The 15,035-nt window shown below is 47.3% G+C and overlaps 1 protein-coding gene across 1 annotated transcript; it reads left to right on the top strand.

Moving 5' to 3' along the window:
- The first annotated feature begins 2,882 nt into the window (after positions 1–2,882).
- Vps4a (vacuolar protein sorting 4 homolog A) lies at positions 2,883–14,181 on the top strand. The gene is made up of 11 exons (XM_015496310.2): positions 2,883–2,942; positions 5,794–5,953; positions 6,052–6,199; positions 7,512–7,573; positions 7,680–7,799; positions 8,383–8,539; positions 9,096–9,244; positions 9,642–9,723; positions 9,981–10,200; positions 12,605–12,745; positions 13,421–14,181. Exons 1-11 carry the CDS (start codon positions 2,883–2,885, stop codon positions 13,520–13,522), a joined length of 1,401 nt encoding a protein of 466 aa, XP_015351796.1. The 3' UTR covers positions 13,523–14,181.
- Positions 14,182–15,035: the final 854 nt, after the last annotated feature.

Below are 15,035 nucleotides of genomic sequence, written 5' to 3'. Positions count from 1 at the left end.
GGGTTCACACTGACATTTCTGATTTTTCTCAGTGTAGCTAATAACCCAACCACCAAGGACACTGCTTTCCACTCCCTTTTTTCTCCCTTCTCCCCACCCACTTCCTCATCCATCACCCTCATCTTGCTTACATACCACTGTCTGCCTTCTCAGCTGCATTAGGTACTGTTGTCCCCTCTCTTTATCAATACTTTCTCCAGTTTTTTTTTAATCTCTTTTTTATAAGTTGTTCAAAACATTACAAAGCTCTTTACATATCATATTTCATACATTTGATTCAAGCAGATTATGAACTCCCATTTTTACCCCGTATACATATTGCAGATTCACATCTGTTCCACATCCACTTTTTTACATACTTTCTTTTTTTACATACTTTATCCACTGTTGAGAGCCACTGGCATTTTGCCAGAAGTAATGGTTGAGAGGTGAGGCATTAAGATGATGCTGGATTGAAGCAGGCTGTGTATTCAATTGTATATAGACCCCTGCTGTCCCCCTCAGGCGCCCGCTACTTTGGAGTTCTCCCCGGGATTCCTGGGGAGTTCGGGTTGGTTGGTGAAGTTCCGGTCGAGGGAGTTTGGGGTGTGTGTGATTTGCCTGGAAGGGCCGGGTGGGTGGCGATAGCGCGAGTTCGGAAATAAAGTTTGTTCCTGCTTGAGTGGCTCCTGATTTGTGCCCAGCCGGACTGCGGCACTCCACCCCTTGAGACATTCCTCCCTGACTTTCAAGACACTCCTCTGGCTGTCCTAGCTCCAGCTCTTTCTGAGCTGCTTTTGCAGGCTTGTGGTCTCAAGTCTTGGTCAACAAACCTTAAAGCTCTCTGTTCTAGGCTTTCCTCATTATACTCCTTAGAAGCTCCCACAGCTTCCATTCCCACCTATGCTCAGATAACTCCAGATGTGAGGTCTCACCCCTCATCCAGGGATCTTTCAAAGGCACCTCAAACTCACGATCTTCCTCACTTCCTGACACCCAAATCTGTATTGTCCATTATTCCCCAACTCAGTAGCATCAGCAGTCCAGGTGCTGAAGCCAGAAGTCATCTTTTCCTCTCCTGCCCCTCCTCATACCCCATATCCAACTCACTTCCAAAACCTGTCATTCTGTTTGCTTCTCTCTATAGCCCTCCACATGCCCCTCCCTCCTTCTCTTCTGTACTACAACAATTTCACACTGCAATAGCCATCCCATTCCTGCAATCTGTTTTCTATAACAGGGCTAAAATGGAAAAAAAGGGTTGGGCATGGTGGCACTCACCTGTAATCCCAGTGACTCAGGAGGCTGAGGTAAGAGGATCCTGAGTTCAAAGCCAGCCTCAGCAATTTAGTGAGGGCCTAAGCAACTCAGCAAGATCCCGTCTCTAAACAAAATATTATAAAAGAGCTGGGGATGTGATTAAGTGGTAAAGGCCCCCTGGGTATCAAAAATAAATAAATAAATAAATAATAAAATGGGGGAAAAAACCCAAAAGCACAAAAACAAAGATACAATCCAAAATCTTTACCACAGCCAATGTCCTTGCCCTGGTTCACCTCCCCAAGAACTGTTCATGGTACACCTTGACTCTCCCCTCTAGCTATCAGTATCTTCCAGTTTCTCATGGAGCCTTTGCACAGGCTGTTTTACCAGCCTAGAATGTATTTTCCTTTATCCCTCAAACTTCCACTTAAGTTGGACCCTTCCCTGAGCCCTATTTTGAGTAAAATACCTGTTAGAGTTCACATAATACATGTGCCTTTACACATCAGCCTCAACACGCTTATTACCTTCTGATAAACTACCTTTCTCAGACTGCAGACTCCCCTAGAACTGTTGTGATCATTGCTGTAGCCCTAGATACTAGCAAAGAACTCAGCACACAGTAGTTCCCTACTAAATAATAAACAAACGTAAGCGAACGATCTGCGGTGCTGAATGAAGTTCACCTAGGTAAAGCCCCAGAATCGGAGATTAAAGAAAATCATCTTCCGATGGAGAAAAGTAGGATTAGTACTTTAAAAGACAATAGAACCACTTTAGACAATCACTGGGATGATAACAGTTATCAGAAACCGAGCCTCCAAAAGGTGTGTGGCTGTCTGTACATAGCTAGGTCATACATTTCCCCTAAGTCAGACAGGGTAGGTATTAATTACCATGCCCTATTAAACATAGGAAACATCAGTTCTGGTAAATTACTTTTACTGTGAGAATAAAAGTGTCCTACTGGTGCTATTTTTGGAAAGGGGTCTCGGATTTCCGGGTTCTACCCCGGCCCCGCCCCTCATCCAGGTCCCGCCAGGCCCACCCCCTTACTCTCTTGCCCCGCCCCGGCTCTCGTCACGCCCCTGCCCGAGCCCTGCAGCCGGTCCAACGCGGGAGCTGTGCCTGCAGTGCCGGCCGTGGCCGCTTGGAGGCAGCCGCGCGGCTCTGGCCCGACCGCTCTGGGCCGCAAGGCTCGCTAGCCCTCCNCTTGGAGCCGGCAGGCGGGCGACCACCTCCGAGCCCCGGCCTCGCTGTCCAGCCTGACCACCGCGGCCAGTCTCCGCCGTTTCTCTTTTCACGCGCTGGGAGCAGAGGGAGGTCTCCACATCCCAGTCCCCGGCCCTTGCCCTGCTGGCGGAGCCAGGAGGCCACTACTTGCAGCCGGCGCCCCAAACCGCCGCTGTACAACTGCTCTTGGGCCCCGGAGCGCCTCCTTGGCAAGCTCGGCCCGTCCCTTCTGGTCGTTCAGGGAGCGATGCTCACTCCCTTCTGCCCTAGGCCCTGACAGCTCCTCGGCCCTCTGCGAACAAGCCACGTTCCTTTCCATGTTGCGACCCCCTCTTCTCACCCAGAGACCCTTCATTCGTTTTCTGGATCTTACAAGGTGGTGCTGGGTCGCGCCTCTTGGATGAATAATGGGCCCATCCTCCTGGTGCTGTCAGAAAACACAAACACATGCTCAGGCCTTAGACCAGGTGTGAATCCGGCTCTGCCACGCACTAGCATGTGACCTTGGGCTATGCTTTTGATCTTGGAATCTCTGATTTGCACATCTGTAAAATGGGGCAGTGTAGCATCGGGTTGTTGTGAGATGCCTCTAGGTTTAATAATTCAAGTAAAGCATTTTTACCGTAGGTTTGGTACATTGTAAGTGCTCAGTAAGCAATGGCAGAAAAACACTTGGGAGAATCAGACAAGACTTAATGGAAATAGGGGCATTTGGCCAGAGCATCAAAGGATAAGTAGCATTCAGATAGTTGGTGGTGGAGGAGGGATGGTTACCCTAGGTGGAGAGATGGGCATGGAATAAATTGGGGTACTGGGCTAGGAATTAGATGGAGTCCAAAGCCAGAACCCATCATTGACCAGCAGAAACTCAAGAGGTTGCTACAGGGATCTATATAACTCATCTCAAATGCAATACAGTTTACTCATCTAAAGATATCACCCAACATTTCTAGTAAAATCACAGTTGTGCAACCATCACCCCTCACTTTTTAGAACATTTTCATCACTCCAGAAAGAATCCCCATGCCTTCTGCCCCTCTCAAGCAATTATTAATCCACTCTCTTTCTCTATAGATTTGCCAACTCTGGGCATTTTATCTAAATGGAATCATACAACATGTGGCTGTCTTCTTTGGCTTAACATAATGCCATAGGCTTTTACATTTTTTAAATTGCTGGAAAAAAATAATTTGATGACATATGAAAATAATTTGAAATTCAAATTTCAGAGCCTATAAATAAAGTTTTATTGGAACACATCCCAGTTCATTCGTTTACATATTATCATGGCTGCTTTTATGCCACAAAGGCAGAGTTGAGTAGTTGAGTAGAGATTGTATGGCTGGCAAATTCTAAATATTTGCTCTTTGATTCTTTACAGAAAAAGTTTTCCTGCTCTTCTGTTAGCACACCTTTGTCACTTTTCTCCTTCATTCTCATTCTTTGCCATACCTGTTACTAGAGATGTGGCAGGACTGGCAGCTTTGTCACCTTACCCTCCTGTTATGCAAAGCTGTTTTTCATTAAAACTACATCCTGAATGTGAAAAACAGTATTGGTTGCCTGAGAAATCTAATGCACTTCAGTGCATTAATAAGAATGTCTACAAGGACATCTGGGATGAGTGCCCTCCCACCCCATGGAGCAGAGCATATCTTGAGCTTTTTCAGAGCCCCCACTTCAAAAGGACAGACCCAAGCAAGGAGTAGTACAGAGTGAAAAAAAATACTAGGAACTGAGGTGTTTGTTCTGGAGAAGCCACCAGGACAGGAATATTGTTTCCATGCCTTATCTAAAGGAGAATAGACAGGTAGAATTTGTGTGTTGGCTGATTGTGCATAAAGGCTCAGGACTCCTAGGCATCCTCTGTAAGTAGGCAGAGGAAGGAGCAAAGCCAACATTCTTCACTTTTCATGTCTTTTCAGTCTAGTAAGGACCCTCTACATCCTCCTACTGGCCCATCTCATCTTGCTTCTCTCAGCCAAAAAGAAAAGTCAGTTTTCTTAAACTATCTGAAGTTGACACCTGGAAAGGGATGTCTGGCCTGTTTTACCTGTCAGTCTTGTAGAGCTCTCTTTGTGCCTTTCTTTCAGAGACTTCTTACTGAAGTAGTTTTCTGACTACAACCCTGCCAGAGTTGGTCAAGGATTATTGTTTGCTGTGGCTGGAACTAGGTCTGCAGTGGAATCTGCCTGCCTAACTACTAGAGCTGTACCAGATAAAGATTTCTGGTCAGGCTTGTGGGTTGGGGAAGTTGTGGTTTCTAAAACTGGATGTGTAGGTGCTTCCAGTTTCCAGTTCAGCCAATCCAGGGATGTGCAAGACTTAGATGACTCCCAAAGACATTGCTCACAGAGATCTTAGAAGTTCCAAAGGAGAGTTTCCCTCAACTAGCAGCACATGTCATCTCTGGGGTAAGCAAGCATTTTCCTTCCTGAAGCTACTGGTATTATAATGTAGCCATGTGGCCAAGCATCCCCTCCCCAGTGTCATCCTCAAACAGTTCAAGAAAACTGTCTTCTCTTTTCAGCTGAGGGAAGCAAGCTGAGGTGGGCCAGTAGAAGGATGTAGAGGTGTCCATAAGCCTTTCTCTTGGTTTAGTGAAAGACTTTGCTCCCTGGCTGGATCTTTTGAACCCCAAGGCCCAGTGCAGTGTCTGACCTCCTTGTTGAGCAACACAGCAACCAATTGCTTCTAGTGTTTCCCCTCACTTAGTCTGTTTTTAGTTTGTTGGGTTTTTTTTTTTTGGGGGGTGGGTACTGGGGATTGAACTAGGGGCACTCGACCACTGAGCCACCTTCCCAGCCCTATTTTGTATTTTATTTAGAGACAGGGTCTCACTGAGTTGCTTAGTGCCTCTCCATTGCTGAGGCTGAGGCTGGCTTTGAACTCGCGATTCTCCTGCCTCAGCCTCCCAAGCTGCTGGGATTACAGGTGTGCACCACCATGCCCTGGCTTAGTCTGGTTTTCTTTCTTGAAACCCAAGCCCCAGCTATTAGGTCAGCTTTTCACTTGCTGCGCTCCAGAGAACTGGACAAGATATTATTTTGAATTACCATGAACTCCCTGTGAAGAGGGACATTGTTTTGTTGTTGTTGTTTTGGCAGTACCAGAGATCACACCCAGGAGCTCCCGCATGCTAGGCAAGCAAGCACTCCACCACTGTTACATCTCCAGCCAAGACCCGATTTGTCTTTTCTTCCTTTAAGGACTAAGTTGATGTGAGAAAAACAGGGCAATATAATGGACTGCAATCAATAAATCCACAGATCTGGCACTATTTCTCCTCATATCTCATTCTGCTGCTTGTGACCCCAGGGGCTTTCTGGATCTCCTGGGAAACAGCTATTTGCCTTGTTTTTCCAGAAAGCCATTGATCTGGTGACAAAAGCCACAGAAGAGGATAAAGCCAAGAACTACGAGGAGGCACTCAGGCTCTACCAGCATGCTGTGGAGTACTTCCTCCACGCTATCAAGTGTGAGTCACATCAGGGCGCGCTCTAGCGTCAGAGCTCCTTGAGTGCAGGTTAGGCACACAAAGCTCATGGGGGCCATTCTCTGCTTCCCCTTTTGCAGATGAGGCACACAGTGACAAGGCCAAGGAGAGCATTCGAGCCAAGTGCGTGCAGTACCTAGACCGGGCAGAGAAGCTGAAGGATTATTTACGAAACAAAGAGAAACACGGCAAGAAGCCAGTCAAAGAGAATCAAAGTGAGGGCAAGGGGTGAGTGTGCTGGAGCGCACTGCTGGCCCTGGTGGAACGGAGCCCCCATGTGCATGTGCCTTCTTCATGTGTCACTGTTATTCTTGGTGCTAATGCTGCCTTGGACTGCATTGGCATCCTTCTCATGGGGATTTCCACTCATAATAATAATGCCAACAGCTGCTTTCATTAAGACTTTGCAGAATACTATCTGTTATGTTATTGGATCTGTATAGAAAAGTCATACAGAGATAAGGGGCATGGCATGGGGTGATGAGCCTTGGCCTTTGCAGCTCAACTCTCAGGATAGAACCCTGGCTTTTCCACTGTCTTGCCATGTGATCTTAACTTCTATGCCTCTAGTCTCATTTCATAAGGGGAAAATGATAGAACTCTGCTTCTAGTATTGCCATAGGAGCAGAGGAGATGATATGGGTAAAGCCTTAGATGGGAGTTTGGTGCATAGTAAGCTGCTATTATCACAGAGAACCATTATCTTCATCTGACAGGTCAAGCAGCAAAAAGTGGAGAGGCTGAGATTAGCTAAGGTCACTGAGCTAGAACATGATTAGAATCTGGACCCCCCATCCAAGGCCTCTGTTTCTCCTCTCACAGGGAGTGGTCTCTCTGTGGCCTCTCATCTCATGTCTGGGGTTCACCTACCATGGTAATGCCAGTCAGCTGAGCACAAATGCAGTGGTGTCTGGAGTCAGGCGAGGGCCCTTGGGGCTACAGAGTCATGGGGTAGGAAATAGGTGACTGTGTCAGCTACCTCATCAGAAGTGAGATGCTCTCCTGGGCAGAGAGTCCATGCCTGTGGTCTGGTTCCCCAGAACCAGAAGCATACCAAAGAAGAACCAGGAGGCTAAGGGTCTCCAAAAAGGATAGAAGAGTTGTAAATGACAGATAAATGATAGGATAGGAGCTGGCTCTTGGGATGAAAGCATATTCATCTTTTGATTTAAACTTTACCTCCTTTCTGTCCTTGGAACTGTTTTGGTTTCACTGCCATGACCAAGGTCCAAGTCCATAGGAAAGGGACCTGAAAGCTACATTGGCTTGACTGACTGCTCTTTAAATTTAACCAAAGCACATTTCCCTTACCAACCCTCAGGAGAGGCCAGATATCTCTATCCTTATTCCCTTAATGAAGAAATGAGGATGGGTTATTGGAGTGTTTCTTGTAGGACAGCCTGTGGCCCTGGTGTTTCAAGGTCCCTTACTGGTGTTGAGGAAGAGGCATTCCTTACCCACAGCACTGTGGCCTCACTCTGAGGGTCTCCCTGCTCCCAGGGTAAAGAGCCAGCTTGTGATCTTCTGTTTCCTTTCCTAGCAGTGATAGTGACAGTGAAGGGGATAATCCAGAGAAAAAGAAATTGCAAGAACAACTGATGGGTAAGAGGCCTGAAGCCTTGTGGCAATGGGAGGGAATGTGGTGTGGGTCTGCTGTTGGATTGGCTCATGCTCATAGGCTAGACTCTGGTTCTGCTTCCCTGTGCAGGTGCTGTTGTGATGGAGAAGCCCAACATACGATGGAATGATGTGGCTGGGCTGGAGGGGGCCAAGGAGGCTCTCAAAGAAGCTGTCATTTTGCCAATTAAATTCCCACACTTGTTCACAGGTAAAGAGTTGAGCCACCTGAAGCTTGGGTGTAAAAATATCAGGCTTCTGAGGGAGCCAGCGTGGGGCTTCCCCTCTGAAATGTCCTGGAACAGATGGTATCTGCTTCCTTAGCCCAAGAGGACCAGGCCTGGACTTGCCATGTGCTCTATAAGGAGAAGCCCCAAGGCCTGCTCACCAGTTATCTACTGTGGCATCAAAAACAACCATGTGACTAAAACTTTAGTTGACCCATTTTAGTAGGTAGTCAGAGTCAGGAACCAGTGCCAGCCTGTGTCATTTGGCAAGAACAATGAGGATCATTAACAAGAGCTAGAGCATTGGGGGGTGTAGCTCAGTGATAGAGCATAAGCATGGTCGAGGCCCTGGTTCAATCCCTAGCCTCACAAAAAACAAAAACAGAAAACAAGGGCTAGGTTTCCAGTAGGTGCTTAATTCCTTAGACACCTTTGTTCCTGGAATCATTTGTTTTCTAGGACCTTCTTACTGACAGTGTCTAAAGGCCCTCTGTTCTTTTTGTTTGTTTGTCTGTTCTGTTCCCATTCCCCAATCAGGAGGCTTACTTCAGTTATTCTCTATTGCAGGCAAGCGTACCCCTTGGCGAGGGATACTGCTTTTTGGACCCCCTGGCACAGGGAAATCCTATCTGGCCAAGGCTGTGGCAACAGAGGCCAACAACTCTACCTTCTTCTCTGTGTCCTCCTCAGATTTGATGTCTAAGTGGTTGGGGGAGAGTGAGAAGTAAGTCAGCCATCGGGCTGCACTCTCCTGGCAGCCCTGGCAGCTGTGCTGGTCCAGCTTCTCTGCCCCTTGGAGTCACCTCCCGGAGGAGCTGCTATTTAATATTCAGGGAGAATAGCCAGGAGAGTGAAATCTTGCCCACTTATTGGTTGGGACACCATCCTGTAGGTAACTAGAAGAGAACTTGGAAGCAATGAAGGACTCAAGAAGCAAAGGGAATGGAACTAACCATGATGAGTATAGCTGACCATCCCCTGTCAGAGGATTTAGCTTATTCCCCACACTGATTCCTATTTTGCAGATGATGAAACTGAGGCTTAGGGCAAGAGAAATGACTTGTCCTAAATTCAGAGCTAATGCTTGGGCCCCAGGGTCTGAAGCTGGTGTTGAGGCATGTTCTTCTTTGGTGCACTACTGCCAAAGAATTTGTCACCACCATTCTCCCTGACATCAATTTTCAGTCTCCTCACAGGAAAGGCAGGAGAAGTGGCAACTGGAACCCTGGGTGGGCATGTCCGGGAGCATCCAGATCCTAACCCCTTTTTTACCCTTACAGGCTAGTCAAGAATCTCTTTGAGCTAGCCAGGCAACACAAGCCCTCCATCATCTTCATCGATGAGGTGGATTCTCTCTGTGGGTCCCGGAATGAAAATGAGAGCGAGGCTGCCCGAAGGATCAAAACAGAGTTCTTGGTCCAAATGCAGGGTGCGTACCAGTCTGGTTGCCCCTGGGTCATCACTCCACCTAAAATCAGTTCAGGACTCCAGATTTAGCTGTAGCTGGGTGATTGTCCTTGGAGTGGAGGAAAAGTGCTCCTTGGCATCATATCCTCAGTCCTCAAATGAGTTTTCACCATAGAGAAGCTGTTGAGACCTTTGCCACCCCGCTACTCTGCCCTTCCTGTGGCAGATGGTGCTTTAGGTCTCTTAATCGCAGCAAAGCCAGATCAGAGTGCTTTAGTTTCAACTGGGACCCTGCCAGTGGTGGCACAGGGATGGCTTCAGGTGATGATTCACAAAGCCCCTGAGATCTGTCCCAATGGTTCTGGCTGACCCTTGCAGGTGTCTTCATAGTCCACATCTCTGTCTCCCTTTCTCCACAGGGGTGGGGAATAACAATGATGGGACTCTGGTTCTTGGTGCCACAAACATCCCCTGGGTGTTGGATTCAGCTATTAGAAGGAGGTGAGTCTCCCACAGGACAGGCTTGGGGCTAACATCTTCCTCAGGCCAATGGTAGCCTATAAGCGTGCCCTTATCTTATTCTCCGGTGTCCTCCCTGGTCTGATTGGAGCAGAGCCCTTATGAAGCCAGCTTCTTATGGGCTATGGTGCCAGCATTGCTGGCCTAAAAGTGCATCTCTTTTGCTGTCCATGCTGTGCCTTCTTCTAACTCCATTCTGTGATCAGCTTTCATTTCTTGCTCTGTACTTGGCTCTTTAGGTTTGAAAAGCGCATTTATATCCCACTGCCAGAAGAAGCTGCCCGTGCCCAGATGTTCCGATTGCATCTTGGGAGCACTCCACACAACCTCACAGATGCCAACATCCATGAGCTGGCCCGGAAGACAGAAGGCTACTCAGGTGCAGACATCAGCATCATTGTGAGGGACTCCCTTATGCAGCCCGTCAGAAAAGTGCAGTCAGCAACACACTTCAAGAAGGTGAGTGGTGGCTGGGTAACTCAGGAAGCCAAGGCAGGGGGATTGCAAGTTTGAGGCCAGAACTGGCAACTTAGTGAGACCCTGTCTCAAAGAATAAAAAGGATTGGGAATGTAGCTCAGAGGTAGAGCATCCCTGGGTTCAATCCCCAGTACCACACACACACACACACAAAATCAGAAGGTGAGTGGCCAGCAATGGCTTAGGCAGTATCTCCAAGGGGTATCTGTTTTTTTCCCTGCTCCCTGGCTGCTCAGAGGACACACTTTCAATTTCTTGGAGAACTAAGGGAAAGAGTTGGGTGTGCCCACTAGTTCCAGGAGTCAGGACTACACCTGCCCTCCCATCTCTGAAGCCCTTGCCTAAGCATGTCTGTCTCTTGATTGTGAGGAGCCAAAAGATGGGCCACTGTTTCCACAGCTCTGCAGCCTCCCCAAGATGCACTGTGTTGTGTGAGAGTAGATGCCAAGTAAATGCTTGACAGTTACTAATTATAAAGAGGACCCATGCTCTCCTTCAACAGATCTTTGTTGAGTGTCTGCTGTGGGTCCTGTGTGCCTGACGGTCCTAGGTGCTGAGAAGTCATTAGTGATCATAACAGATGAAACTCCCTTCTCTCTAGTAGCCTTCATTCATGTGGGGGTAGACCTTAATAAACAAGATAAAAGTCAGTTCCTTAACAGGTAATGAGGAAGAGCTAAGCAGGGTAAGGTAGACCAGGAGTACCAGAGGTTTAGGATGCAGGCAGGTTGCACTATTAAAGGCCAGGCAACAGGTGGGTGACATTTGAATCAAGAATTGAAGGTGAGGGAAAGAGCCTTAGGATATTTGAGGGGATGTTTTGCTAGGGCATATACTTAAGTGGGAAAAAACATTTTTTATGTATTTTTTTTCAATTTATATATGACAGCAGAATGCATTACAATTCTTATTACGTATATAGAGCACAATTTTTCATATTTCTGGTTGTATACATAGTATATTCACACCAATTCATATACGTACTTTGGATAGTAATGATCATCACATTGCACCATCGTTAATTACCCCATGCCCCCTCCCTTCTCCTCCAACCCCTCTGCCCTATCTAGAGTTCGTCTATTCCTCCCATGCTCCTGCTCCCTATCTCACTATGAATCAGCCTCCTTATATCAAAGAAAACATTTGGCATTGGGTTTTTTGGGATTGGCTATCTTCACTTAGCATTATGGAAAAAAAAAAAAACATTTTTATTGCTACTGCATTTTTGATGAAATTTAGTGGCACTAATAAGGAAGGTGAGACGTTTGGGGCTATTATTTGAGAATCTGGAGGTCAGTGGCTGGCAGAGCATGCTGTCATCAGGACTCTGAAATCAGACTGAGCCACTTTGACCACTCAGTACAGGAGCTTTTTTGTTTGTTTACAGTGCTGATGATTGAACCCAGAGACGCTTTCCACTGAGCTACATTCTCAGCCATTTTGTGTGTGTATGTGTGTGTGTGTGTGTGTGCGCCAAAGATTGAACCCAAGGGTACTTAACCACTGAGCCACATCCCCAGCCCTTTTTTATATTTTTATTTAGAGAGAGGGTCTCACTGAGTTGCTAAGGGCCTCGCTAAGTTGCTGAGGCTGAGTTTGAACTTGCAATCCTCCTGCCTCAGCCTCCCAAGCCACTGTGATTACAGGCATGTGCCATCATAACCAGCTAGCCCTTTTTTGGAGGGTGTGGGGGGGTACTGGGGATTGAATGCAGGGGCACTTAACCACTGAGCTACATCTCCAGCCCTATTTTATATTTTATTTAGAGACAGGGTCTCACTGATTTGCTTAGTGCCTCACTTTTTCTGAGGCTGGCTTTGAACTCGTGATCCTCCTGTCTCAGCCTCCTGAGTCACTGGGATTACAAGCTTTTGCCACCATGTTCGGCCCAGTTAGCCCTTTATATTCTTTGATTTTGAGATAGGGTTTCACTAAGTTGCCCAGGCTGACCTAGAACTTGAGATCTTCCTGCCTCAGCCTCCTGAGTAGCTGGAATTACAGGCATGTGGCCACTCTACCCTGCTAGCCTAGGAGTTTTTGTTTGGTTTGGTACCAGAGATTGAACCCAGAGGTGCTTAACCATTTAGCCACATCCCCAGCACTTTTTATTTTGAGACAGGGTGTCACTAAGATGCTTACTAAATTGCTGAGACTGGCTGTGAACTCAATCCTCTTGCCTCAGACTCCCAAGTTGTGGGATTACAGGCATACCCCACCATGACCAGCCAGCCCAGGAATTTTGAAGGAGAATTCTTGTGATCGTGATGACCTAGAAAACCATCCATTCCCTTTCTTTAGGACATCTTTAGAAATCTGAGGTGTTCTACTGTCCCTTAACAGTGAAGAACAGCTATACCAGCCTGTCAAACTCCTGCTTGGTTTCAGGTCTGTGGTCCTTCCCGCACCAACCCTAGCATTGTGATTGATGACCTCCTGACCCCATGCTCTCCAGGGGACCCAGGGGCCATAGAGATGACTTGGATGGATGTTCCTAGTGACAAACTCTTAGAGCCTGTGGTTTGCATGGTAAGTAAACAGCTGGGAGAGGGGACTCTATAGAGCCCAGAAAATTAGGGGCCTGGGTCCAAGAAGAAAAATGAACTTCTTTCCTTCCATAGCCTGAGCTATCATGGCTCCTCTGAAATGGTGACCTTTGTAGCTTTGGGTTGCTGAGGATCTTGCTGTGACTCAAGGGGAACAGAGGCTATATATCCTACTAAAGTATATAAAGTATATATAAAGTTTATATACTTTAGTAGAAAGAGTAAAGTTTAGATAATGTAACTGTCATTCCAGAGGTTTGGCTTAATTGGTCCAGAAGAAACCAGAAAAAGTATGTCAGCAAGGTTTCATTTAATGCAATGGCAGAGGCAGAGGCAGCCTCTCACCCAGGTAGTGTGGCCCTATCCATCTCCTAGTCTTGCCAGTTGCAGTGCTCATTCTATCCTGGTGTGATGGGCAAAAAATTAAAAAATGGGAGTTATGATAGGATGGAGCCTTGATTTATTCAGATCAGACCTCTGGAAATGATATGTGCTGCCTCACTATGCTGCCTGTCACAGGCTGATTCTAGTTTAGCAACTGTAGGGAGTTCTGCACTGGGCAATGACCTTGCTACCCTAGATGGCATAGCTGTGCAAGGAGGGAGGCCTAGCATCTGGAGCCTGGCTGCTTCTCAGCAGTATGCTCTTGTCTTTACAGTCGGACATGCTCCGGTCTTTGGCCACCACCCGGCCCACAGTGAATGCAGATGACCTCCTGAAAGTGAAGAAATTCTCAGAGGACTTTGGACAGGAGAGTTAAAAGCTTCTTCACATGGGTGAAGGTGAAGGTGGGAGGTTGATTGGGGCACATCTACGGTACTCCCTACACTGGTGGCCAGACAGGGCTCCAGGGCTCGTCCTAAAGTCACCACAGTGTCTCCTCTGCTGTCTGGCCGCCAGCCAGGGAGCAGGAAGAAAAGGGCCTCCACAGCAGATGACGCTCCGCTACAGTCTGGCACACAGTGGATACTGGTTCTTCCTAGTTCTCTCTTCTGGATGCTGACCAGTTCCTTTTCCTGCCCCTCCATGTCTTTTTTATTTTTGTTTCCCTAAATTAATGCTGCTTTGATTTGTCTTGTTTATAAAGATAAAATCCCCTGGAAGTGTCAAGGAGTGGGAGTAGCCAGGCCCCAGTTACTTTTATGGCCAAGTTTGGCTGAGAACAGACTGATGAAGAGTAAGAAAAGCCATTCCCACCCTCCTAGGTTTGCATCCAGAGCCCTGTGTCTTCCTTGCAAGAGGAGGAGATGGTTTCTGTGAGCACAAAGCTGTTTTGATCAGGAGAGAAGGCAGGTGCATCTTCACTGCTGCCTCCCCACCCCCCCAGGCCCACCCTCCCAAGTGTAAGAACACTGAACCCAGCCACTGCCCTGGGTCCCTGTCCTGGAGATGGTCTAATAAATCCTTTTCCCTTCTTGAGCCACTGGAGTGGTCTCATCTTTGACTTGTCTGGGGCTACCTGAAGGCCACTTTTGCTTCCAATAACATGCTCTCATTTTCTTTGCTTCTTCCTCTCCTCTCCTCAGCAGAGTAGGAAGCAAGCAGGAATGCTGGCCACCTTCTACAGTTCTCAGGTCTGCTCTCCAGTAAGGTGGCTCAGAAGATTGGCTGGGGGTATTTAAGGGACCTGGTCAGCTCTTCTTATTGTCCAGTGTCCAGATCACAGACTGCAAAGTGGGAGGCCTGTGTGTCAGACATAACCTGCAGCTGTTTGGTTTGGTCTGCTGCCAACATTTAAAAATCAAAAACTGACATAAAAATGTAGATTTTTCTGGGTGGTGACACACACCTGTAATACCAGTGACTTGAACTCCTGAGGCCAGAGGATCCCAAGTTCAAGGCCAGTTTTAGCAATGTAGTGAGGTCCTGACTCAAAAATAAAAGGGCTGGGGATGTAGCTCAGTGGTAAAGCACCCATGTGTTCAATCACTAGTACCAAAAAAAAAAAAAAAGGCAGATTTCTGGCTCTGGAGGTAAAACTAGGCCTACATCCCTGGGCAGGGGCTGCCCTGTTTAAAAGGAGTTCCCTTTCCCCACTCATTTATGTTGCCCACCAGGCAGCCAGTGGACTTGGTGACCCCTGAAGTAGACACCAAGGTTCCAAAGCTGGCAGTCCCAGAAATGCTGTGTGATATGGAGCAGACACAGCACTTTCAGCTTCACCCTGACAACCACATGGAAAAGGCCTGTCAGGAAACAGACTGTGAAGGGATGGTCTAGCCATTCTTCCCTCTAAAACTGGTATTATTCATCTATATTTTATTTTATTGGGA

Source organism: Marmota marmota, unplaced genomic scaffold (genome assembly GCF_001458135.2).
Source record: "Marmota marmota marmota unplaced genomic scaffold, marMar, whole genome shotgun sequence".
NCBI classification, from domain to species: Eukaryota; Metazoa; Chordata; class Mammalia; order Rodentia; family Sciuridae; genus Marmota; species Marmota marmota.
This window is presented reverse-complemented; position numbering and strand designations above follow the sequence as displayed.